The following is a 24,445-nucleotide window of genomic DNA, read 5'->3' on the forward strand; positions in this document are numbered from 1 at the left end:
CCCTGGTACTGAACCATAAGCATTCTGTTGCAGGAGTCTTGGGTCCTCAGGGCCTCTGGGATAATGCAGCCAAAACACGCGCAAAGCCTAAAACGTGCTGTCTGTGTTCACAGACCTCTTTACAAAAGAAAAAAAAAGTTAAAAATGGTCTCAGGTGGGCCAGTGACTGCCTCAGGATGATGGTGCGGCTAAATGTGAAGTGAACGGCTGCTGCACTGGTTATCTCCACCCTTGTCCATCTCTTCTCAGAGAAGACAAGATCATGACGAATGTAAATCTCACCAAGGCCTAAGCTCTGCTATGAAACATTCCCTAACTCAGCCAGGACAGAGCAGACACTTTCAAGAAGGGGCCAGGTAAAGTAGCATTTCCTTCTCATGGCTCCACATTTACCATGATTTAGCAGCGAGGGGCCGTGTGTTCCTCATATTTGAGAGTAAAAAGCGCTGATCAGATTCTTGCTCTGCCAGTCATTTCTCCTTTCTGGCCTTGGCATGGGTGGTGGGTGACGCTGCTGCGTGGGGAGACAAGGTCTCCAGCCTCTGGCCCTGCCCATACTCCACCCCTGCTCCGCCCAGGCCACACCCCTTCCCTCTTCTCTCTGCTCACTCATTTCCGCCAAATCCCTGAGCCCAAATGTTGCAAATGACATTTGGAAAAAAACCTCACTCTTCTAAATGAGCATGTTTTTCACTGCATACTAGACTGTGGAGCCTGGACTTGCAAAAGGCATTTAATTAAAAGCTCAACATTTGGCAATGAAAGTGTCTCATAACAGGGGTTAGTTTGTTTTTATATACCTTGAAATTTGTCAGAGATTTATTTGCAAAAACTTTGAAGTGTGGGCAAATCAGTTGTCCTGCTGAATACAACTTTATGTGTCGTGGAATACGTGATACAGCTTCTCTCTGTTCTACATTTTATTCAGCAGTATTACTAAGATGATTTTCTGTTTTAAATATACTGCTAAACCTTCATAAAGTCATTATGCAAGATTACTACATATTTAAACTCACTGAAACCAAGACATATTAAAATTAGTCAGAGCAGCTCAGTGTGTTCGTAACAAAGCTTTTTTTTTTTTTTTAAAGAAAAAAAGGAAAACTAATTTGTGTGGTTTTCATAACAAGACATGAAATTTAAGCATATACTATGTTAAAAATATTTCCAAATAATTTCAGCACAAAGGGTTTTATATCTCAGTGAGGTACTGATTTTGGTGGAGGTTTCCATTAAAATAATTCACCAAATAGTCAGAAGTAAAAAGGAAGTGAATTTTGTACAGCTATCTGGAAGAAAAGCAATGTAGGGATAAATAGAAAGGACAGGAAAGCTTTGGAAGCAAGTTTTTGTCCTATAGTAATTAAAATGTGTATTTTAGGTAAGGGTGGTCTTTTGAATAATTTATTTAAGAAACTATATGACTGAAAATCCCAGCATTTAAAGCTAAAGCTGAATACTCAAATTGTGCATCTAAATATATATGCAAGGATTTTTTTTAGAGTTGTAATTTTACAATCTACCATCACAAGCTAATTAAATATTTAAAGCAAATTTTAAACTAAGGTCCAGCAGACATAGTAATGCACAACTGTCTGTCAGTAAACAGGGATGGCTGTTAAATGATTTCATCCCTGCTAAAATGGCTTTTTCACAGGTTCAGTGTTACACTAACCAATCTGGCAAGCTGGAAGGCTGTTCACTTTTAAGTTAACAGATCTGCACCAGCATGCTGTGGAAGCCTTCAGGAATGGTCAGAATAAGGATGGGAAAAGGGGAGGGGTTGAGCACTAAGACCTATAGAAGGCATTGCCTCCCTTTTGCCTCTTGGGCTCATTGGGCTCACCTACCCATGGGCCTAGGTAACCATTCTTCTTGAGCAGGCAAACTTTAAATCAATCCAGTCTTGGTAATAAACATTTGCTTCTTTTAAATTAATTACTTCTTTGATTCTTTGGTGAGCACTTTCTACTGAAGATACCTTTTATTCTGGTATGTCGCTCAACTCCAATAGCTCCTGTTTGTTTCTTGGCCCTCAAAATTTAATTGCAGTTTTCACCATGTTGATACCTGTACAGATGTCTCACCGAGATTGTTCCTAGCTTTATCCCATGAAGGATTGTGAGGTCGGGGCAACGACCTTCATGGGGAGAAAATAGAGTTCGAACTAGTTGATTGTGAACAGTTTTCTTCATAAATTTGAAAAGGAGCATTTGGAGGATATCTGAGTGTGATTTGGTCTCATTTAAATGCATATGGAAGAGCACATTCATAGTTTTCAAGTTTGAATGACAACAGAGGGAGAAATGAAAGGGCTCCTGTGTTGTGCTCCCTCTAATTTTTTCTATCCATGGGGTGGAATAAATTTTAGTATGTGCACCAAGGCTGGTGTGAATGTGCACCACCAATAGACACACGTGCAGCCCACTGTGGGAAGCTAATCAGCTGGGCAGCACCCGAATCTCTCCTGGACAGCTGTCCAAGCACTCAGGTTTCAGAGAACACTGCTCCTAGGGTGAGAATGACAGTGCAAGCTTGCTCACTTGCCGGAACTGCCCCACCTCAGAAAGGGACATTTGCATTTATGGCAGCGTGTCGAGTACAGGCCCTGCACACTGAGCTAATACGAATGTAAATAGCAGAATAGACAGTGGGGCATGGTTTTAGGCAAGTAGCCTGCCATACACCCCTAACGTCTATGGCACATAATCTACACAACGTTCTACACCAATCACGCAGTGCCTCCCATGGCCGCCTGGTGTAGCGTTCCATTGCCTGGCCACTGCCAAAGCTCTTTAACGCACTGCTTCACAGGCCGCTGATGAACATTTACAAAACCGCAACAGGATTCCCATGGCTTCTTCCCATCATTGCACAATTACCCAGTTGGCCGTTCTCCAGCTCTCTCTGTAACAACACGTGGATTATTTTTGTGGGTTTGCCCCTGTATCACTAGAATTTTTGTACATAAAAATGACCCCATTGCATTAAAGCCCACTGAAGTCTCTTCTGCTAACAGACTGGGTAGCCTCTGGATCTTAATGTCTGTATGACGACAGAGATCACCGCAGGCCGATTGCTTTCTCTGTTTCCAGAACACAGCAGTTCTCTCTCAGCTTTAAAGTCAGTCTGTAAGACACATTGGTTTCAAATCAAATAAAGAATTCCTCTTCCTCTTCTTTTCCATGGTTTGTTCTTAATAGCCACAAGCGACTGCCTGAAGCTGTCTGTCCTGCCCCTTTCTTTCTTTTGAGACCAAATGATGGCAGATGGCTTCTAGCCTCAGGAAGCAAGTTGATTCTGGAGCCAGCAGCCGCTAATGAACAATGTGGTGTTGGCGGTTGAGGAAGGCTGCCCTGCAAGTCCCTCGAAAACCGGCTCAGGGGTGACAGACCGCATTCAGAATTTACTACTGCGACTCCCGTATCAACGTTGGTCTCCGCTTCTTGCCTTTGAAACCGGTTTTGACTGGAAATGTTCAGTTTGTTGCCTGCGATGCCATGGAACAAGCTGGGATCAGACCGTGAGGCGGCTGCTGGGCTGCTGGCCTGGGAGGAAGAGCAGGAGTTACTCGGTGGGGTGCTACCAACACTCCCAGAAATAATTCCACGTTCTGATTTGATTTTACAGTTTGTTCTGATCTTCCAGCTTCTCTGCTCCGGATTTGCCCACTTTGCGGGAAAGGGAGCTAGAATGGAATTCCTCAGGGGCTTTCCTTCAGCTGTGTTACTGCACCGACTGGGAAGCATGTCATTTTTTTCACCCTGCTTCGAGACGTCTTGAACCTGTTAAAGAAAGATTGACAATAACACCATTAAACGATTGCTTAAGGCACAATGAAGTGACTGCTGTACCTATGTCTACAGAGCAGTGTTATTTCAAAAGAATCCATTCTGGAACAGCTACTTCAAAATAGCTTATTTTGAAATAGCACCAAGCTATTTCGAAATACCATGTCCAGACACACAGTGCCTATTTCGAAATCGAGTCATTGGGCGCCATTATGGCTTATTTAGAAAAACCTCTATTTCGTGTCTTAACAGTGCCTACTTTGAAATAGGAGCTATTCTTCCTGCAATTAGGTTTACAAAATTGAAATAATGTGACCATTATTTTGAATTTATTTCAAAATAGCATATGCGTCGTGTACATACTCACAAGAATTATTTCGAAAAAACATCTGTTAATAACTTGGCTGTGTGGTCATAGCCTGTGTGTTGTCATGCGTGGCTACCATTGTGAAATTATCTACATTTATAATGATAATGGGTTCCATTATTATCTCCTGGAATTACACAGCTCAGATGTGGAGACCCACACTAAACAATTTGTGAATGAGCTGATCCATCAATTTCAATGCACGGTTGTATTACTTTTGTAAATTATTTTACTTTGCAGCTAATCACCGTTCAAATTTCACTGTTTTGATAAAAAGAGAAAACAAGAAAGATTCAGCATTGCCATTACAGTAATAAATTCAAATGCTATTTTAAGTCACGTATTCACACTGAATTTTGTAGACTCAGACTGGTCCCCCCTGAAAAGTGCTCCAGTAAAATAAAAGCCATTCAGCTTTTCATAATTCATTTTCAACCATAGTTGCTTACAAAGAAAGATTTAAGTTTAGGCCCAACTGTGTATTCTGCTCCATTCCAAATTCTCATGTATAAAGCATATGAATCAGGTCCTAGAGTAGTAGTGCCATTTACTTTATTAAACAGACATGATTTTTCCCCTGCCTGAAGCCTTCTCTAGTTATTAAAAAAATGATTATGAACAGTGGTAAATAACTAATATCATGTGGCAGGGCTGAGGAGGCCCCAGAGAACTGAAGGGGAAACATAGTAGCAATCTTATGAGGGAACAAAGAGAACCTAGGAAATTATAAACCAGTCAGCCTAACTTCAACACATGGAAAGATGCTATACCTTTGGAAAGATGGAACAAATTCAAGCAATCAGTTTGTAAGTACCAAGAGAATGATAGAGTGATAAGTAATAGCCAACATGGATTTTTCAACAACAAATCATGTCAAGCCAACCTAATTTTTCTTCTTCAAAATGGTTACTGTACTGTTGGACCAGGGAAAAGCTGTAGCTGCATCATATCTTGATTTTAATAAGGTGTTTGATACAATCCTGCTTTGTTATAGTCTTATAATGAAACTAAGGAAACGTGACCTAGATTGAAATACTATAAAGTGGATGAACAATTGGTTGAAAAACCATACTCAGGAGTTATCAGTGGCTTTCAACAAGATAAAAATACAACTGCGTCATCACAAATCCAGACTAACTTTTCTGAGAAGACCTCCATATGCCCTCAAGATGGGGACTCAAATCCTGAAATCCTTGCTGGCTAGTGGCCAAAGCTCTCAAAACCTCAGGACCATCATAAAAAGGCAAATGGCTGTGGCAAAACTGCAAGATCAAAAATCAAAGCATCATTATGCATCCTAAGGATCAGCTACCTGGCTGTGTCAGGCCATGTGAGAAAAGGGTCACAGTGAACTACCTCAAACCTCACATAGGCGTGGCAATCTCCCACTACACAACTGGACAGCACAGCATGCAAATGTGGAGAAGGTGCCGTAGGACAGGAAATATAACCTCTATGTAAATCCTTGGTACCCCCACAGTCCTTGTCACCCAACTCAAAAGGAACTGGAAAGGTTCAGAAAAGGACAGAAATGATACAAAGTATTGAATGGCTTCCATTAGAGGAGAGGCTAGAGAGATTAGGGATGTTGAGCTTTTCTTATTTTTTAAAAGGCAAGTAGTGGGGGACAAGCTAGAGGTCTAAAAACCAGGAATGATGTGGTAAATAAGTGAAAGCTTGAGAACACTGAAGATATGTGAGTATGCAAAATATTGTGTCTTTTATCTCTCCCATAATAAATAACCAAATAGAAGCATAATAATGGATTTCAGCTTGCATCCTTTATGTGCTGGAGGGGAAAAAAAATTTGGGGAATCAGAAGGGGAATGGCAATAGGGCTGGGGGCCTTAGGTGGTGGTGATTTGGGCTCCTGTGATTGAGGTAAGGGGCAGAAGTAGAGGGGTGGGCAGCCCAAGCCCAGCACTGGCACAGGAACTTTGGCGGGCAGCCCTGACCCCAGCCAGCCACTCTCTTTAACCATGTGCTACACCAGGGTACACTGGCTTACTTTCGCCTTTGAGCCTGACTCGTGACTAAAGTAGCCATGTGAACCAAGCTACTGTGTTTTAAACACCCTTGAGGCAGTCCTGGGGGATTTCTGCAATTTTGCTCTGGCTCTAAATGCAAGTGTTGCTAAACTCCTCCAGGATGACATCGTGTGCTTTGTCGCACGGCCGTTAGTGTCAAAACACACCATAGAACTTTCAGTGCGTGGTTGCAGGGTTCTTGCATCCACACCCTGGCAGAACTCGGAAGGTTATGTGTAGCAGCACCACCTGATGACACCTGCTGTAACAGAAAAATGCTCCCGTGATGTTTTGAAGGCTAGACTAACTAATAGGCATGATAAGGCAACAATATTTTACACACTGTAACTGATCAACAGCCAAGACACATTCTACAATGTTGAGGACAGAGAAGAATGAGGTAGGTTACCCCTTAACAGAACCAGCTTGTGACTTTTCCAAAAAGTCACTCACCATGGAGACTCCCTAACTAATACTAATACTAACTGGTTATTAGCAAGGGATCGCAGGAACCTTTGTGACTTAGGGAAGGTTTGTTCCTTTTTCTTGAGAAACCAGTGATACTCTGGTTCCTTTAAAATGAAGGATGCAATATTGGGAGATGCTGAGAGCCTTCCACTGACATTGCCTCTAGGAGGATCTAAGAGTCATTATCTGCTCAAAGAATAAACTCTTCAAATCAAACTGGCATCTTATCATTGTGCTGCTTGAAGACACAAAAAACAAACCTCAAGTTCAGAATGGCTCCTGCTTCCCTTGGCAGAAGGCAGGTGAGTCACAACTAAAAACCAAACCCTAACCCCCTCCTGGTAGGGAATACAAATGCATTTGACAAAATGAAGCCCTTGCCTACACTGATGAGTAGCCAACTAATTTGCATAGAGACAGAAGGTGAAAAGTAACGAAAACATTAAAGCAAAAACTGTACTGAGAATTATGAAAGAGAAATTAGTGAAGAAATCAACCATGAAGAGGAGTTTTACCAAATAACCCATGGATGGATCAGAAAGAGGAAAAATATGAAGGTGAGATCACTCTGCCAAAAAAATTAGAGAAAAATAAAGATCACACAGGATTGCTACACATTATTGAAATAATCAAAATTATACTGAACACAGAAGTATTGAAAATACTGAGCCATTAAAATGTTTAAATGGAAAATGCTGAGCAATTGAAATCTAAGGAAATGGGTTAGAGATACACTTAGCTGAAATGTTTTTATTGACATTTTGAATTTTCCAAACATTCTATTAAATTTAGAAACCAGTTGGAAAACAAGAATATTTTTTGTGGAAAATTTTCAACCCCAAAATTGACATTTCTAAAGTTTGCAGGTAGATTGATTCAAAAATGTGTTACAAATACTGGGCCTTCTCCCACACCTCTTCCTTCTGCCCACCATTTGAAAATGAAGCCATTTGAAGGTTAACTCTTAGCAATTATTACTGTATTAAAGCGATGCCAAGAGCCGACAGCCCGATCAAGGCCCCGTTGTGCTAGGCGCTGTACTTCTATTCAGTGAATGACCATTCCAACCTCAAATAGCTTATGGTCTAAAAGCTAATTGGACTAATTCTTTTCCTCATACTGCTGTAAATCAGCAGCTAGGTCATTAAAGTCAAGGGAGCTAAATTAGTTTAAAGTAAGCGGTGAATCAGACCCACTGAATTCATTCTTTTCACTTCTAGGGCCTAATAACACCAAGTGCTGAGTGCTTCCTGCTAGTTCTAGAGCACTTCTCTCCAAGGTCCCACCAAGGCCCTCAGACACATCAAGGCCCTCAGACACACTTCCTGCCTCAGTTTCTCCATCCACACAATGGGGATGCTATCTGTGACAGATTGCACAATATCAGACATGCATAAGGGCCTGCCATAGCCTTGAAGAAACCTTACTGAATTCAGTGTCCTTGAGATCCATTAAACTAAAGGTAAAATTTGTGCATTATTGTGAACAGGGGTCATATGTAACCTCTGACGAGAAGACGTAATGCAAGACCTGGATGTCACAGAACGATATTGAGTGTGCTGAGCAAAAACAGACTTAGGGACAATGCATTTGAAGATGATTTTCAGGGAAATATTGAGGGGTGAACGGAAATTTCCAGCTGCCAGACAAGTGGAGTGCACATAAATATGCAGGAAGGATCAGATCAGATGTAAAGCAATGCAGTCTGGGGTAGCAGTTGGAGGCCTGCCTGAGATGGAAAAGTTCATCCAAAATGTTTGTGTGTATACGTGAAACATTTTCCAGAAGAGTGCATCCTGAAATGGACTAGCTCCACTTTCAAAGTGCATTTTTCAATTGCAAAAAGACACAAAATTATTCTGAAAAGAAATTGTGTCATGTAACCACACATCATTTTAGGCTGAAAAAACAAAAGTTAAAATGAAAAAACCTACTCCTAGAGAGAAGCCTTTCCTCACATTGATTCATTTAGTCCATCCTAGGCAGTACACTTTCACTACTCAGCTTAACTACAAAATGGTCCCAGAAATTGACTGATGGCATACACCCATGTTTCAGAGAGTAGTCGTGTTAGTCTACGAACAGCAAAACACCTTAAAGAGTAAAATTTATTTGGACATAGGCTTTCATAGGCATAAGCTTTGTCACATGCATTCAAACACCCAAACATACCCACCTCGCCCCCAGCACCACAGCTAGCAATGAGCATCTGAAAGCATTTCCACTCTAAATCCTTATCATAAAGAAATAATTGGGGCACAGTAATTTGATCCGAGGGTGAAACTTCATCTAGCCACCAGCCTGCAAAGTATTTACATTTCAGGCTAACATTTCACCAACCTAGCTGCACCATGTCGTATCACCCCAGACCTATGGCGATCTTTTTATGTTACTTTCTGTGGTTGTATTAATGGGGAAAGCATCCTGTGTATGAGATAGATAGCTATCGATATTTTATAAACCCAAAGGAAGAAATAGGTAATAATAGCTAACTATCTTCCAAATCAGCACCCGTGATCTTCCTTGCTGACAAGTTAGCTACTAAATTAAAGACATCACACAAACAAAACAGTACCTGAAGCAAAATTTTGTTTCCTTCATAGTCCTGAGTTTGCCACCGAGTGCTACTGATCGGAACGCATGGATTCGGCAGAAGCGGCACGAGCTGACCAATTTCGCGCACCTTGAATTGCAACACGGAAGAGTCTTTCAGTTCAACAGAGGCCCCAGGGGGCAGCTGCTTCAGGGAGAGTTGAACCGCAATACTCTGTGTTGCATACAACACAAAGATGCAGAAGTTGCTCTTCTGCAGAGTCGCTTCTTTCTGCAGGATCATCTCATAGAGTCTGACTGCATCATCGTAGTTATCAAAGCTACAGTAGAGGGTCACACGCAGAATTTCTGTGCCACAGTGAACATGCCGTACACCCCACACAGGCAGATGCTCATCCAGGCCATAAAATTCCTGAGTAGCAGGTGCAGAAGGGTACAGTTTCTCATTAACTTGTTGTATGTGGCAATACTGCCATGGTGGGTGCTGGAAAAAATCACGGACCTGAAAAATCCTCTCTTCCCCAAAGTCTTCATTCAGGAACAGGAGAACAGACATCCCAGGAAACCCAGAGCTCTTCCGGCGATATTTCTCATAATACTTCCCTGGAGCAACACGTTCCGATACAAGGAAGAGGCGAACATCCAGGCACATCCACCGTAGAAGCCGATCCAGAGTTTGTTGCAAGAGTAACGAATGTCCATCGGAGGCAAGAAGATGCACAGTCATCGCCAATGAATCTGCTCTTCCCTCCATTGCAAAACCAACTTGGGAATAAAAATAAAGACAAAATTAGTGCTTTTGTAGACACTGAACAATCAGCAGCAAATATACTTTGGATTTCATTGTTGCTTCCCCGTTGAAGATCTCAGCTCACTTTAAATGCTTCACAACATCCCCGTGAAGTAAAGACTTGTATGTGCACCTATAATTCATGGATAAGAGGGACCACAGAGAAGATATATGATTTGCCCAAGATCATGGGGAAGGGGGGCACCAAAACAGTGGTAGAGCTGGGAATAAGTCTCATTTCATCATTCCAGTCCTGATCTTTAACCACCAACTAAGATATATAAAAATCATCAGAAGCTCTCATTAAAAAACTAAACAAAACAAAAACCCCTACGCAAGCCCTAACCTATTTGTCACAGAAGAATATGGCGGATGATTAGGAGCACTGAAATATTAGAGCACTTATTTTCAAATCCTTAAATTACTTTAAAAATATACTTGCCAGTTGACCATGAAAATGCATAATGTGAGATCTAGCAGAACCTGGCAACCAACACCAAGAGACCCAGTTACTGCTTCACTGTACATGCAACGTGGCACTTGTGTTTTAATGCCTCTGGAAGCTTTGTTCTTTTCGCCAGCGTGCCAGTGTTTTAGAATAAACGAAAAGCTTGTGATCTTTGTGAGTTACACCCTTCCAGGGTGTGCAGATGAACTATTGTTCAAATCCAGAAAGGGAAACCGGCTAACAAAGGAAAAACAAACGTGAACTCTACAGATAACAAATAGTGCAGATGTGACTCAGTCTAAGGAAAACCAAGAGTTTAGGGAAATGCCTTAAACCCTAGTTTTCCCATTGCGTCATTTTACACAGCGAAGGCAGCAAACTGTCACTCAGTTCTAATCAAAATATTTCAGTGCCCTGTTTGTTACATTTATTCCAAAGTACTCACGGTGCTGGGTTTTTTCCCCCATTTTCGTGCATTTCTATTGCTACACCGTACGTGGATAAGCTGGGACATTTGTGTTATTCCTGCACATAAGCAGATCGTTACTATTGTTCTGCTTTTACAGATGGATATAGTTTCCAAACAACAAAAGGAATGCTGAAAACATTCCTCCTTCCAACTTTTCTTTAGGGACTGTGGGCAAATGAACTGTTGTCCATCAATGACATTACCAATTTAGAAGCAATTTACACAGGGTAAGTTAAACCTCAATTCTCCCTTCTGAACTTTCTTGACTTTTGCATGTACTTCAGACAACAATTTCTGGCATTTTGGGACTACGGAGGTTAAGGGAACACAGCTCTGCCTCTTGCTGTAGCATCACTTTGCTTTTCCTTTTCCCAATCAAGCACTGTGCACAAAATTACAGTTCCTGTTGTTCAGTGGGAGTTTTCCCACACACACGGATTAATGAAATCTTCTGCCTTTAAAATGATTTTCTCCAAACTTTGATTTGGCTCCACATGTTATGACAGGTCAGTTCCACCAACGCAGAGGGTAGAGGGAGCAGCAAAGCAGGAGATTACCCCAGAACTCAGAGGGGCCCAGAACAGCCGGCCGTCACTGCCACCACCGCTACTGCATTAGTAGCAGCAGCTGGAGCCCTCTGGCGGGCACTGAAGGCCTGCGCCATTTCACTCTAGGCCCAAGCCCTTCCAGGAGCCCAGAGCTGCCCCTGCTCACCTTGCCCAAGGGCCCAGCAAAGCTGTTGGTTCACCTGTAGCTGATCCCTCTTGCTACAATGGGCTGAAGCAAAACCCCAGATCTGAACAACCTCAAAGTTTGGGAGGTTCCATAACTGAATGCTGCGGTTTAGGTTTGTGTCTATGAAAGGCTACTTTTGTACTGACTTTAAAATATGTATTTTATGTGCATGCACACACAGAGAGAGAATCAGATTTGTTGTAACTAACTTAGGTTCTTACACACCATGGTGACAGTCCCAATATAAAATGCACAATTATAGATTAGGTACAGATAAGATTTGACAGAGATTTATTTAAAATCTGCTGGCCTTACCGCCTTGGTTACTAGATAGTCATTGCAGTGAAATGCTGGGTGGGTTGGGTGGAGAACTACAATGGAGACAATTACAGGAATTAGATGGAGAGAACAGAAACTAAATATAGCACATGGAGCAATACAAGTGTTCAAAGTTTCAGCTACAACCCTGTAAACGAATTCTGAATAACATTTTTGTTTTCCTGAGGCACCTCTGCCAGCCCAAAGGGAAGGGAATGTGTGATTAACTGTGTACTGAGCGTTAAACAGCAGCAAAGGGAAAACAGAACCAGCTGCCTTCCTCTGCTTGCGATGAATGGGGCATTTGCCTAAGTGAGGAGAACTGATTAAAGAAAACTAGGATTGTGGTTGTTTTAGGATCAAGCCTACTATATAGCTGGGGATTGATCGATTCACTGAGGATGATGATGAAGATGTACGTCAGGAAACACACTCACTGTAGCTGAGCAGAGCATAAAAGATACTCAGGAGAGAGTGTTTATTGAAACAATGATCCTATCAACACCAGAGTCGGCCGCCACTGTAGTCTTCCCTTTCCACCCTATCCCATTGCCACTGGACATGGGCAAGTCCCCGTTCCCCTCCAGTTCCATCTTCTCTCTCCACCCCATTGCAAGCGTGGGAAGGTGTTTGCACGCGTGGTGCATCTTTCTTTTCTCTTGGCTCCCAGTGTCTCCTCCAAAGATCGCCCTATTGCTGTTGGTTGTAAATATGCCATTTCCCTATGGTACTAGCAGATCACCAAAGGGAAAATGGAATGGCCATGTTCAGTTGCCACATACTGGGGACATGATTAGCATTGCATAAGTAGCATGGGAGGATTCCTCCCTCTGTCCCAGCAAGTTTCTATATTGAAAAACAAAAACAAACCCCAACCAGGGGATCAATGCAATAATAGCTTGATTACAAGTAATTGCCGTCTTGTTCCCTTTCTCCAATACAGCACGTACACTCAGGAGTGAAGGCGCTGATAGACTAGTTTGTCAGCAAGCCCTTAGGTTTCATACGTGTGAACACAGAGCCATGGCTTGCCCTAGTTTTCTGTTGTGACACACACTGACCTTGTTGCAATACAGTAAAATCCTGAGTTATGCAGGGGTTGCGTTCCTCGCAACACCTGCATAACTCAAATTTCACATAAGTCATGGAAGAAGGACCCCTTCCTCCTTCACTGAGCCCCTGGGAGCCTGGAGCCAGGCACAGCAGTGCCTGGTTAGTTTCCTGGCTTCCTGTTTCTTGCAGGAGCTGGGAAACAGACCAGGTACTGCTGCACCTGGCTCTTGGCTCCCTAGGGCTAAGGGGCTTCCCCTCTCCTCCTCTCAGCAGCAGCATGCCCTGGCTTCCCTCCAGTTGGGGGAAGCCAGGGGGAAGCCATGCCCCCCTCCCCAGACTCCAGCCGCCCGCTCACCCCAGGTGGGGGAAGCGGGCAGCTGGAGCTCAGGATTTCGACATTTGTGTTAATACGATGAACGTGTATGTGAAAATCACGTAAAGCAGGGATTTCCTGCACCTCTGCAAATGCACACACAGTGTTTCCTCTGGTCAGGTAACTACAACAGGCTGGGATGGGTAAAAATCCCATGAATGTAAAAATATGTTCAGGAAGGAGATCTGTGCCCAAAAGCAACACAAAAAAAAAAAAAATCGAGTCATTTACATAGAGGCATTCTTCTTGCAAGAGAGGAATGCAAACGAGGGAACTCGACATTGCAGATGAAGGGGTGATTTACAAATTGCATACTTCATTTACATAACCTCACGCGAACGGGCTGTTGGGAGAGATTTTGGCGAAACAAAAACTAGCCGCATAGGTGGGGCTCCATTGGTGAAAACCACCTTCTTCAACAGACCCTTATCCCTGAAGGAAAATGAGGGTTAGGGTCTGTCAATGAAGTGGGCGGACATGTGCGCAGAGGGTGCTCCATGTGTGCGGCTCTAATGAGCTGCCTCACCCCACTGTGCTGTCCAGTTTGCCACATGTGGCGAATGGATGACCTATTGAACATCATGGCTCTATTGGAATCAGCACACTGAAAATAGCCATGTGGGCAGCTGCATGGCCTCATCACCTGCACATGGCGCCATGGGCCTTGGAAGGCTTGTACTTGGGCAGCTAGACCCTTTCATAAGATCCACATGGATATTTTGAGCACACTAGCTGGAACAGAGCTAGCTCTTGTTTGTCTCCCTGGGTTAGGAGGCTCTCACTCAGCTTCAGTGTAGACATAACCTTAACGCCCTTAGTTATGGAATGGTCAATGAGTTCTTAGCTCTCACTGAACTATGGCTCCCAATTAAACACAATATCTTTCACAGTCCCCATGGGTAGAGACAAAGCTACCACTGGACTCAACATAAGATTGTTAGATTGAGTAAGAATTGCTTCAGAACTGCTGGGCAGGGCCTTCTGCAATTAGCCTGCCACAACCATGGCAAAGCACAAGCAATTTTACCGACTCTTCTTGCACCCTTTTTATTGTAAAATTAACTCCCAAACGCAAAAATTCCCATATGAAATATAAAGGAACATTCAAAGAACAGGGTTAGTTTAGTTTGGAAAAGAGACGTCTTGAGAGGAGACAACAACTTTCACTTATCCAAAAGGAAAAAAAAAGAAAAATTACTCTCCTTAACCTCTGATGATAGGACAAGCAGCAGTGGGCTTAAATTGCAGCAAGTGAGGTTTAGGCTGGACATTGGAAAAAACTTGCTATCAGGGTGGTTAAGCACTAGAATAAATTGCCTAGGGAGGTTGTGGAATCTCCATCATTGGAGATATTTAAGCACAGCTTAGACAAACACCTGCCAGGGATGATCTAGACCAGGAGTCTGCAACCTGCAGCTCCAGAGCCGCATACTGCTTTTTAAGAACTTTGTGGCTCCTGACACCATAATTACAAGTTTAAAAAAAAAATCTTGTTTATTGTTGATAAACGATGAATGTCCTGCAGTAACCATGCATCACATTACAAATCATTGTGTTTGCACTATTCTTAAAATAGGGATTAATAATGTCAAACCATAATTTTTGTAAGGACTGCCTCAGTCATGTACATTGCGGCTCTAGAATTAATTGAGTTTTTTTATTGCATTTTTTAAAAAAGGCTCTTATTATTATTTTGGTAGCTGACTCCTCATCTAGATGGTGCTTGGTCCTGCCATGAGTGCAGGGCAAGGACCTGATGGCCTCTCAAGGTCCCTTCCAGGTCTAATGTTCTCATTCCATGGGCCACCCATTTTCCCATTTAGAATATGGGCAGTTTCAAAGTCCTTCAAACTCCTTTGGGAGGAGCATTACCCCACTTCATCACACTGGCATTTTAGTTCTTGGATCTGGTAAGAGTGAACCCTCCATAGACTGAGTTTATCCCTTAATACACTTTTCTGTTCTTGGACCAGCTTCTGTGGCGGAAGGGACCAGATTTCAGGTCACACAGAACTCTTCTTCAGGTCTGGAAGAGGTCAAACAGAAGCTGAAATAAACTGGACCCTGAAAGCATTGAGAGCAAGTCACCAGGAGATGGCAAGCTCTTCAATGAATGTAGCCTTCAGTCTAAGGAACAAATATAATCCTTGCTGTATGAGACTTCCAGCTACTCCTTTTCCTCAGGGCAACTCCTCCATACAGTTAACAATACACCTATCATTCTAATTAAAAAAAAAAAAAAACAGGCATGGATCTCACATTATGGGGGAGTGTAAGGGCATTGGCACTAATTAACTTACCAGCCAACATCACAATGGAGATGCTGTGGAGGTTTACACTTCCCCCCAGGGCATGGAGGGTAAATAAAGGGGTCATTTCTAACCAAAAAAACCACAAGAAAAATATTGAATATTAGCACCTGAGTGAGTAGCTTGCAGAGTCTTATAATGGCTTTTGCAGCACACACAGAAAAGCCCTTGGGATTTAGTGCATGACACTACAGAAAGGTCTGGGGAGGGCTACCTAAAATGGCCAAAATTAGGGCATGCCAGTACATTAAATAACCATCCATATTTCTCTCTCAGGATCCCAACTCTACACTGTGCCCTTGTTCCTTTCTTGGAGTGATAGCGGCAAGGGACACCCACACAAAAGCCACCTGCTAGGCAAGAAAATCACAAGTGATTTTTTCTCTCTCTTTCCTGCTTGTTTGTTTTGTTAAAATACAGACTAACCTGGCTACTTCTCTGCTACTGTTCATCTCCTAGGCAGTCCACCACAACTCCTTTTCATACAGGTTGGGGCTTCACCACTGCTTCTACACTGTGACCCACTCAGGCAAAGACAACTTTGTTTAGTCCCTTGCTAACACCGCCCCCAGCAATGCCACATGTCCTGGTTGTACAGTATCCCTTTTTCTCAGAGCATCAGGCTTCAAACTTCTCATACTTTCAAGACGAATGGGACATCTTATCCCTCTCAGAGCAACTTCCACAGGCTGCCTTCAAACTCAGCTGCAAAAGAGCTGCACTGGTTACACTCAAATCACGTTTCCAAGTGTTTCTCTGGACCCATAAGGGCATGCTGGACTTTGGGGTTAAAATGAAAGAAATGATTCTGATCATCCTTGAGGGATCCCAGAAACTGTAAGTGACTAGCTAGAGTGCCTCAGCCTTGGTCCAGTTCTAGCTAAAAACACATGCGTGTTCCACAGAATCACCATTTCTGAACAACTTCCCCTTATAGATTCTGTACGATAGAGCCCCGCAGGGTTCCCTGGATCAACAGACCAGTCCTAAGCATGGGCAGTGAGTTATATGGGCCCATTCTACCCACGAATATTCCTGGATCCAGCAAAGTTTAGGGCTGGATCTCAACCCACCCCCAGCCTGCTGCTCCTGCTCATTCCCCCACAATATGTCCCCTGGCTCAGTTGTCACCCTGGGGCCATTTACACTGGCCCAGCCATGCCCCTCTCCTTCGCCCCCACTGGCAGTGCAAAGGGCTAGAATATTCCATCTGTCACCCCTGTGGGGCCCAGACAGGGTGTCTCTGCACACCGGCCCCACCCCAAGCAGCCCTGTGGCCAATGAGAAGCTGCAGGTGCAGCACCTGAGGGAGCAGCGAGTGAAGACCCCTGTCCCCAGGAGCTGCCGCCAGAGCAGGGTGCCCCAGTTAAGCACTTCACCTCTCCCCCTCTGCTCCTGCACTCACCCCTTTCTGGACCTCAATCTCCTGCCCCACCTCAGAACCTGCACCCCTCCCCGACCCTCAGGCAAGTTGGGGGAAGGTGCTGGGGTGAGGGAGAGATGTGGGCTCTAGGCACCACCAAAATTTCTGCACATCTGCCAGCCCTGGCTCTGAGCTCATCTCAGCAAGTTTGAGAACATTCTCTGCACTGCCTTAAGCTGCACCAATTGACCCCAGGGCCAGCACCTCAATCAGCAGGGATGGGAGTGCAGCAGTTCTCCCAGCATACACTCCTTCCCCCACCACACTCCTGATACAACCTGTGCACTGCCTCATGGGTCAACAGGCAGTGCTCGCTCTAGCAGGAGTCAATTGATTATGCCTTGTATAGACTCAATGAATCAGTTACCGAGTACTCGCTCGTTGACTCTGGTACTCCATCAGAACGAGAAGTACAGGAGGAGCCTCTGGGAGGGCTTCAGGTGTCGATTCAGCACAGTAAAGACACTGAACAAAAAAGCAGTCCTGTAGCACTTTACAGACTAGCAAAATGATTTAGTAAGTGATGAGCTTTCATGGGGCAGACCCACTACTTCAGATCTGGAGATAGTGCTGAAAATGAACTGGCACAATGCAAATATAAGAGAGAGAAAACAAGCAGAAAAAGAAATGGAAACTGACAGATCAGCTCGTGGGGGTGAAGGGTAGGGAGGCTGGGAAGAAAATCACTTACTCCAAGTGTCTATTAAGTTAAGTGACTTGCCTGAGATCTCTATGAATATCAAAGACGGGGAAGCTGCCATTGTAATGCATAAGGTAGTTGCTACCTCTATTAAGGCCAAGGTGCAAACTGTTGAATTTGAGAATAAATTTCAGTTCAGATGGATTCCTTTGTAATCTGGTGTTAAAGTCTCCCTGTTGTAGGACACAGATTCTCGGGTTTTTAATACTATGGCCTACTCTGTTGAAATGCTCACTGAAAGGTTTATGTGTATTCAGATTCCTAATGTCTGATTTGTGTCATTCATCCCTTGGCAAAGTGATTGTCCAGTCTATCCAATATACACAGAGATAGACCTCTCTCATAAAACTGGAAGGGACCTTCAGAGGTCATCAAGTCCAGTCCCCTGCCATCACAGCAGGACTTATCGCCATCCCTGACAGATTTATTTTTAAATCTATTTGCCCCAGATCTGTAAAATGCCTCTTCAAGGACTGAGCTCACAACCCTCCCCTGAAGGCTCCCAGTACCTCTCTCTACAAGAGCCAGGCAGTTCTTGAGTTCTCCTCCAGGTCCAGCAGCAGCTGCCCCTCCTACTTTCCTGGCAACAGAACTGTAGCCGATTGTGGACAGTTACTCTGGTAACAGGCCTTCTGGGGTCTGGTCAGTAGTACTTACTGAATGCTGTCATGTCCTCTTTTCTACCAGACTTTCTAGTCAAAAACCAGTAGCCCTTCAAGTACAGAACCTTCTGTGACAGGTCTTCCAACTTCAGAGGAACTGCTACAATACATTATGCTGCTGTGGAAAATGTTTGGGGGTGACTTTCTCCACTAGGTAGACATTTTCAACTCAGGAGCCTCTGGCCAGACAACCATGTGAGAAAACCATTTTTAACAGCTGGGCTCCTGGCCCAGGATGATTGGCCTGGTCCTGGGTGCCCTGTGTGAGCATGAGGCACTCTGCATCCTAGAAAATGTATGAGAAAAGCAGCCAGATCTTGCTATGTACTGCCCACGTGACCGCATATAACTAATTACACATTTTGTTCTAGGGCCAAGGAGGTTCTGGCAACCTATCCAACTGATAATTTACAATATTGCTGGCACTGCATTATTCCCTTGGCCTCTCTATTTCTTGATGCTTTAGTCTTTTGCCGACCATTAAAAAGAGTTAGCCTGACGTCAAAAACTAGAAAAACAAAGAAATTCATATTGCATGGCCAGCACAGTAGCAGGAAGTGAAGTGCTTTGAGCAGGAACCATGGCCACCTCTTTCTTCACGCAGCACCTGGTACAAAGGGCCACAGTTGGGCCCTTTGGGTGCTAACTGTAATGTGAATATTATATCATCATGGCTGAAAAGAGGAAGAAACTGCCGTGGCAATGACAACAGCAAAGAGAAGGCATTACTGTTTCTAAGGCACACGCTGAATTCTGCACAATTCCCATTACAAGTAACAACCTGAAGGAGCTCAGCACAGCAGCACAGTAATTTAACAATTTACAATTTCTTCCTAACCCTCAATATAGGTTAATTCCCTGTCATGGTTACTTGCCAGTTCCTCCTAGACCGTTTTCTAGGGCGACAGCATGGAAGGCTTGGCTCTCTGCTGACCTGCATTTTCACTTGCATAGACTGTGTCTAAAACATTGTTCCTGTGATTTAGTTTGGTTTATTTACATCCCCTTTGAATGACTAGACAAGTGCAAAGGAATGGAGAACCAAGCCCCAATTCCTCACATAGGTTTCCGTTAAGGCGCTGTTAGCAAATAGGCTAATTTCTGTCAAGATGACCTCAGTTTAGGTTTTGTATTTGCTTCTTTGTGAAGTTCTGCTGGTTTTCTCCTCCCCTATTAACATGTGCCCTCTGCGGAATTACTAACATGCATATCTCTGTTAGGAACCCACAGCTAAATCATGCAGTTCTGACTAATGCCGAATTCCCTTCATTTCCAATAGGTGTTTTGCTCAGTGGAGGATTACACCCATAAATTAAAGCACATCTGGAGACAAATGGTATTAGTATCTCAGCCACAAGTTGAACCTCTCTAGTCCAGCACCCTCGGGACCTGATCACTGCCGAGTGTGGGAGGTCAGTATTGTCTATCAGCATTCAACACTTCCACTGCTTACTGGGCTCTCAGAAGGACATTTTGAGGTAAAATACAATTAAATAAGCAGCACAGGACACAGGGTCAGGACTGGTGGCTGTAAACAAACTGTATGGACTGTGGGAAGCTTGGTCACACCCATGATAAGCGGTCATCTGGCTAACTAAAATCATGCTGCATTACAGATGTTGCCAGATGGGAGACTTCTGGATGAGAGGGTTTCAACCTGTGGTATTATAGCAGTAGGCATACTAAACCTTGACACAGCACAGTCCGCAGCAGGAAAGGGCCCAAGCATGTATAGCAAAGCTTTTAGAAAGTTAATCTCCAAAGAAGTGAATTAATATGACCCACCTTGCACTGGCCGCCCCCTCCCTCCCTCCTTTTAAATGTATTTAATAAAAAGTAGGAAAGTTACTTACATCTGGTTGATGACATTCCACTGTAATGAGATCTGTAAAAACAAAATTAAATGTTAGTGCTATTTTTGCCCAATACACTGGGTTTGAAATTAAAAAACACTTCTACAAATTATGAAAGACAACTACAAGAGTCAATAGCCATCTTTACAATTAAAATTGACCACCTGCATTATATGGCCTTGTGAGACTACTGTTTTTGCTTGCTGTCCAGTATTCATTCAATGTTCAGGTTTGAAAAGTAAAATCTGATTTCAGTTTCAAAAGTTTCTTTCTGAAGCCTTCTATGGTCTGAAACATCCCAACTGCAGTCAGGTTGTACAGCTGCAGATGAACTTTTGGAATGCACAGGGCGTGAAACTCTGGTTTTGGTCTGTCTCCATTTTCAAGGTCTGTCATCACCTCTTGCTTTCACTTCCCCGAGCCTGGTCTAAGTTCATTACACACCTTGGAAATAGAGTTTTCTGCCAATCCAGCTATGTGCTTTGTCTCGGAAAGGTTACCAAGCCCCAACAATTTCATCAAGGGAAGAAAATCACAGCAGATGCAGACATTGGAGTCATGTTGCTTCTGTGCTCTGGGCAGCAATGAGTTCCCCAAAGCTGACAAGGAAGAACAATGCTCTGATACGACAGGTAAAACCTCTTGAGCTGAGGGATAGATTTTCTAGTTGTACTTCCCGAGCTGCAAGGGGTGTGTTGGGAGAGCTTGGTGTATACTCAATCCCCCAGCACAGAAACCACTTTTGTAGCTTTTCTACCTTCTAACAAGTTCTACCACAGGGAAGGCCTAGCCCTAATCTAGTCATCAAATTCGCCCTCTGAAACCGGTTTCTCTCCACACAAGTGAATTTTCAGGCAGGCAGGCGGGTAAATTCCTTTAAAAAGGCCATTCTAACTTTGACTAACACATTGAAGCTACCTGGGCACCTCTTCCACTGGAGCTCATGTATCCAGTGTTAGAAATGGGCTTGCAACAAATTACAGGACAGCGCAGAAAGTCGGGTGGCGTTGAGCAAAGTCATGGAATGCCATCAGGCAGGAATCAAATGCTTCAGCTGCTGTGATTAATAAGCCTGATCTAAACACACACAACACAACCTGCCAATTCCTTCACGGTAATTATTACTGAAGAGCAGGTGTCTGATTACTCACAGTCCTGACAGGCTCAAGAGAAATAACATGATCTAATTGAAAAAAAACAGCTAATCTGTGTGAGCAACTCCGTTTCATGCTTGAATTCTTTTGGTTAGCACATGTGGGTAGCTCAGAAACTAGCACACTTGGCCTGTAAATCAGAGCGGGAGCATTATTTCACTTTCATATTTCACTTCTGTCAGGACTTCTACTGGATGACTAGGCTGGAGGTGGGCTCCAACTTCCGGTAACTATATTTCACTGTTGGCCTTGTCTTTACCTACATTTATTTGTAGCCTCTTGATGTCTTGTCTTATATACTAACATTATAAGCCATATGGGGCCAGGGCCCTCTTTTTATCGCACATGTGGACGGTGCATAGAACAATGGGGCCTTAGTCCCTGATTGGTCCTTTAGGCTCTACTGTAATGTAAACAATGAAAAATTGCCACGCAGCACTTCAGTGAAGTGTGATGAGCCCCTCAAAAGGTGTTCACCATGGATATGATTAGACATTAGCAAGAAGAGAGTCACATATTAAATTTGCCTGGATGGGAGGAGACAAAGGCTGATCATATGCTCCCAACAGGAATATTCACCTTCTCTTTAGGGGAAGAAAACAAGTGACCGCAACACTTGCAATATCCACAGCACTAGCAACATTTGCCAGCTGAAAAGAGCGGCTCAGTTGCAACCAAGGGGGTCATCCCATTTGCTCACAGCTACGTTCCCTTGTCGTAGAGCACAGGGTCTATGTGAGGGGGAAAATGAGCTGAAAATGAACATTCTAAAAGCCCATTGTGGAATGTTAAGTCCACATTAGTTACTTATAATGAATCACATCCTCCCTGACTGAACTGACTTGATTTCTCCTCTCTTCCTGTTCACAACTCCACATGAACTGCTGATAATGGGCCACACCCACCCTAACTGAATAGACTTTGTCAGCTCCGCCCCTCCCTTTCACTGAGACTCCTTTATACTCTCCTTTGAAACTCCCTCACTCATGCATCTGATGAAGAGAGTCTTTGCCCACGAAAGCTTATGCCCCAAATTTTCTGTTAGTTCATCAGGTGCCACAGCACTTTTTGTTGTTTTTGAAGATATAGACTAACTCGGCTACCTCTCTGATAACTTGTGGAACATTGGCAGTCACTGAGAAATAAATAACCCCACAAAAGTTTGCTTCCTTTATAGGTAAGTACCTTCCTTAGAGGAAGAGCCCATTATTACAGCATCAACATATAGTAAGAAGTCGCTTCCTCTGGAAATGTTCAACCAACGTGTCCTTGGTGCGCTCAGCACATTTTATGGGCAACATCCTTATGACGTTTAAGGTCTGACTCCTTCTGTTGCTCAGACTCACAGACGAGCCTATATTGCTCAGAGCAACATGAAGTCCATGCACACATGTGGGTGTAGTAATTTTTTTTTAAATTACTTTTCAGAGCAAATCTCGTTTCCAGACACCAGCACATGTTTGAGATGTTCTCAACAGGCCACAGAGCAAGACATGAACCTCTCGATAGCCACTACTGCAACCTGAGGGCTGGATACACTGGTCTTATCCCAGAGCAGCTGTGGTCACAGCCTCAGTGATAGCCTCTTGGGACCTGGGTTCTGCACTCCCTGCACAAGCTCCGAAAATCCTCTTTCCTCTTCCGCATGGGGGATTCTACCAGAGACAGGGCTTTCTGCACTCAGAGGACAGGGCTTGACAGGTAATGTTTATTTGCAGTATATTATTCACTCTGTGTGCTAGACAGACTTTAAAAATGCGGTAGCTGGTAAACAAAGTGGGAACCCAAACTTTACAGAAGCCTGTTTGGGTCTCTAGTTTTTGCTACTCTCTTTAACAAATGCCACCTCCATAAGAAGGGCTCTGATTCTACAGGAAGGATTTAGCCCCACGAATAGCCCCTTCTGCAACTCTGTAGCAAGTAACACAACACAAGAAAGGCCATACTGGGTTAGACCAAAGGTCCACTCAACCCAATAATCCGTCTTCCAACAGTGGCCAAGGTAGTGGGGCTGGCAGCCACCACAGGCAAGGTATGGGCGGGGGTGCAGGGGACAGGCAGCTTCACTCCCTCAGCAGAGGGGTGGCCTCTGGCAGAATGGTGGAGTCGGGGGGCAGCTAGCCCTCAGCACTGCCTGGGCTGCCACATGCCCCCGTCCCCCTCCCCAAGCTGTGCAGAGCAGAGCTTTGGCGCTCCAGTGACATTTCAAAGGAGCCTGCGGTTCTGGATGCTGCCACAGTAACAGCAGCAGGGAGCCCTGGGCTCCTCTGAATCACTGGGCCGCAGGGCAATTCTCCCTTGGAAACCCCCACTGGTGGGTCTGGGCCAATGCCAGGTGCCCAAGGGAATGAACAGAACAGATAATTATTAAGCAATTTATCCCTTGCAGACCCTCCCCAGTTTCTCACTAATAGAGGTCAGGGGCATCATCCTTGCCCATCCTGGCTAATAAACATCTATGGACCTATTCTCCATTAACTTATTTAGTTATTGTTTTAACCCTGTTATAACCTTGGTCTGCACAGCATCCTCTGGCATGGAGTTCCACAGGTCACCTGCATGTTGTGGGGGTGGCGGGGGAAACCTTCCTTTTGTTCTAAGGCTGCTGCCTATTAACTTCATTTGCGACTCGGGTATCACACTCATTTTGCAGCGATGTTTTGTACATATTCAGCACCAGCTACTTTATGTTGCAAACGGTGCTTTGTAATTACCCACGTGTTAAATTAGCAAAGTCACCTTGTTGTTGTTTGACCATAAAGTTGATTCTTTCAAAAGACTTTGTTTTTCTATTGGATTCATCAAATCCACACTGTGCATTGATCATTAATTTGTTTCACCAGCTTCCACCACACTCCTAGAAACAAGAGGAACGCCAAAAACAATCAACGAAAAGCCCTACCCCTTCTTTTTACATTTACCTGCAGATTGCAGAGCAGCTCACATCTCAGT

General features: G+C 43.9%; 1 protein-coding gene across 2 annotated transcripts; it reads right to left on the minus strand.

Annotated features, from left to right (window-relative positions):
• Positions 1-723: 723 nt before the first annotated feature.
• On the minus strand, positions 724-24,291 carry FAM124B (family with sequence similarity 124 member B). 2 transcript variants are annotated; one of them, XM_075004284.1, is made up of 4 exons: positions 24,233-24,291; positions 20,340-20,371; positions 9,229-9,971; positions 724-3,785 (listed from the first exon to the last, which is right to left on the minus strand). In XM_075004284.1, exons 2-4 carry the CDS (start codon positions 20,353-20,355, stop codon positions 3,153-3,155), a joined length of 1,392 nt encoding a protein of 463 aa, XP_074860385.1. In that variant the 5' UTR covers positions 20,356-20,371; positions 24,233-24,291; the 3' UTR covers positions 724-3,152. The 2 variants fall into 2 exon arrangements, with proteins under 2 accessions (XP_074860385.1, XP_074860387.1); XM_075004286.1 differs by lacking the exons at positions 20,340-20,371; positions 24,233-24,291 and adding an exon at positions 10,439-10,563.
• Between the last annotated feature and the right edge of the window lie 154 nt (positions 24,292-24,445).

Source organism: Carettochelys insculpta, chromosome 10 (genome assembly GCF_033958435.1).
Source record: "Carettochelys insculpta isolate YL-2023 chromosome 10, ASM3395843v1, whole genome shotgun sequence".
NCBI classification, from domain to species: Eukaryota; Metazoa; Chordata; order Testudines; family Carettochelyidae; genus Carettochelys; species Carettochelys insculpta.

Excerpts from the sequence above, each read along its gene's own strand:
- FAM124B (XM_075004284.1), bottom strand. Across the intron at positions 3,786-9,228 it reads GAAACAAAATTTTGCTTCAG|GTTCAAGACGTCTCGAAGCA; the intron begins GTACTGTTTTGT and ends TTTCTTTAACAG.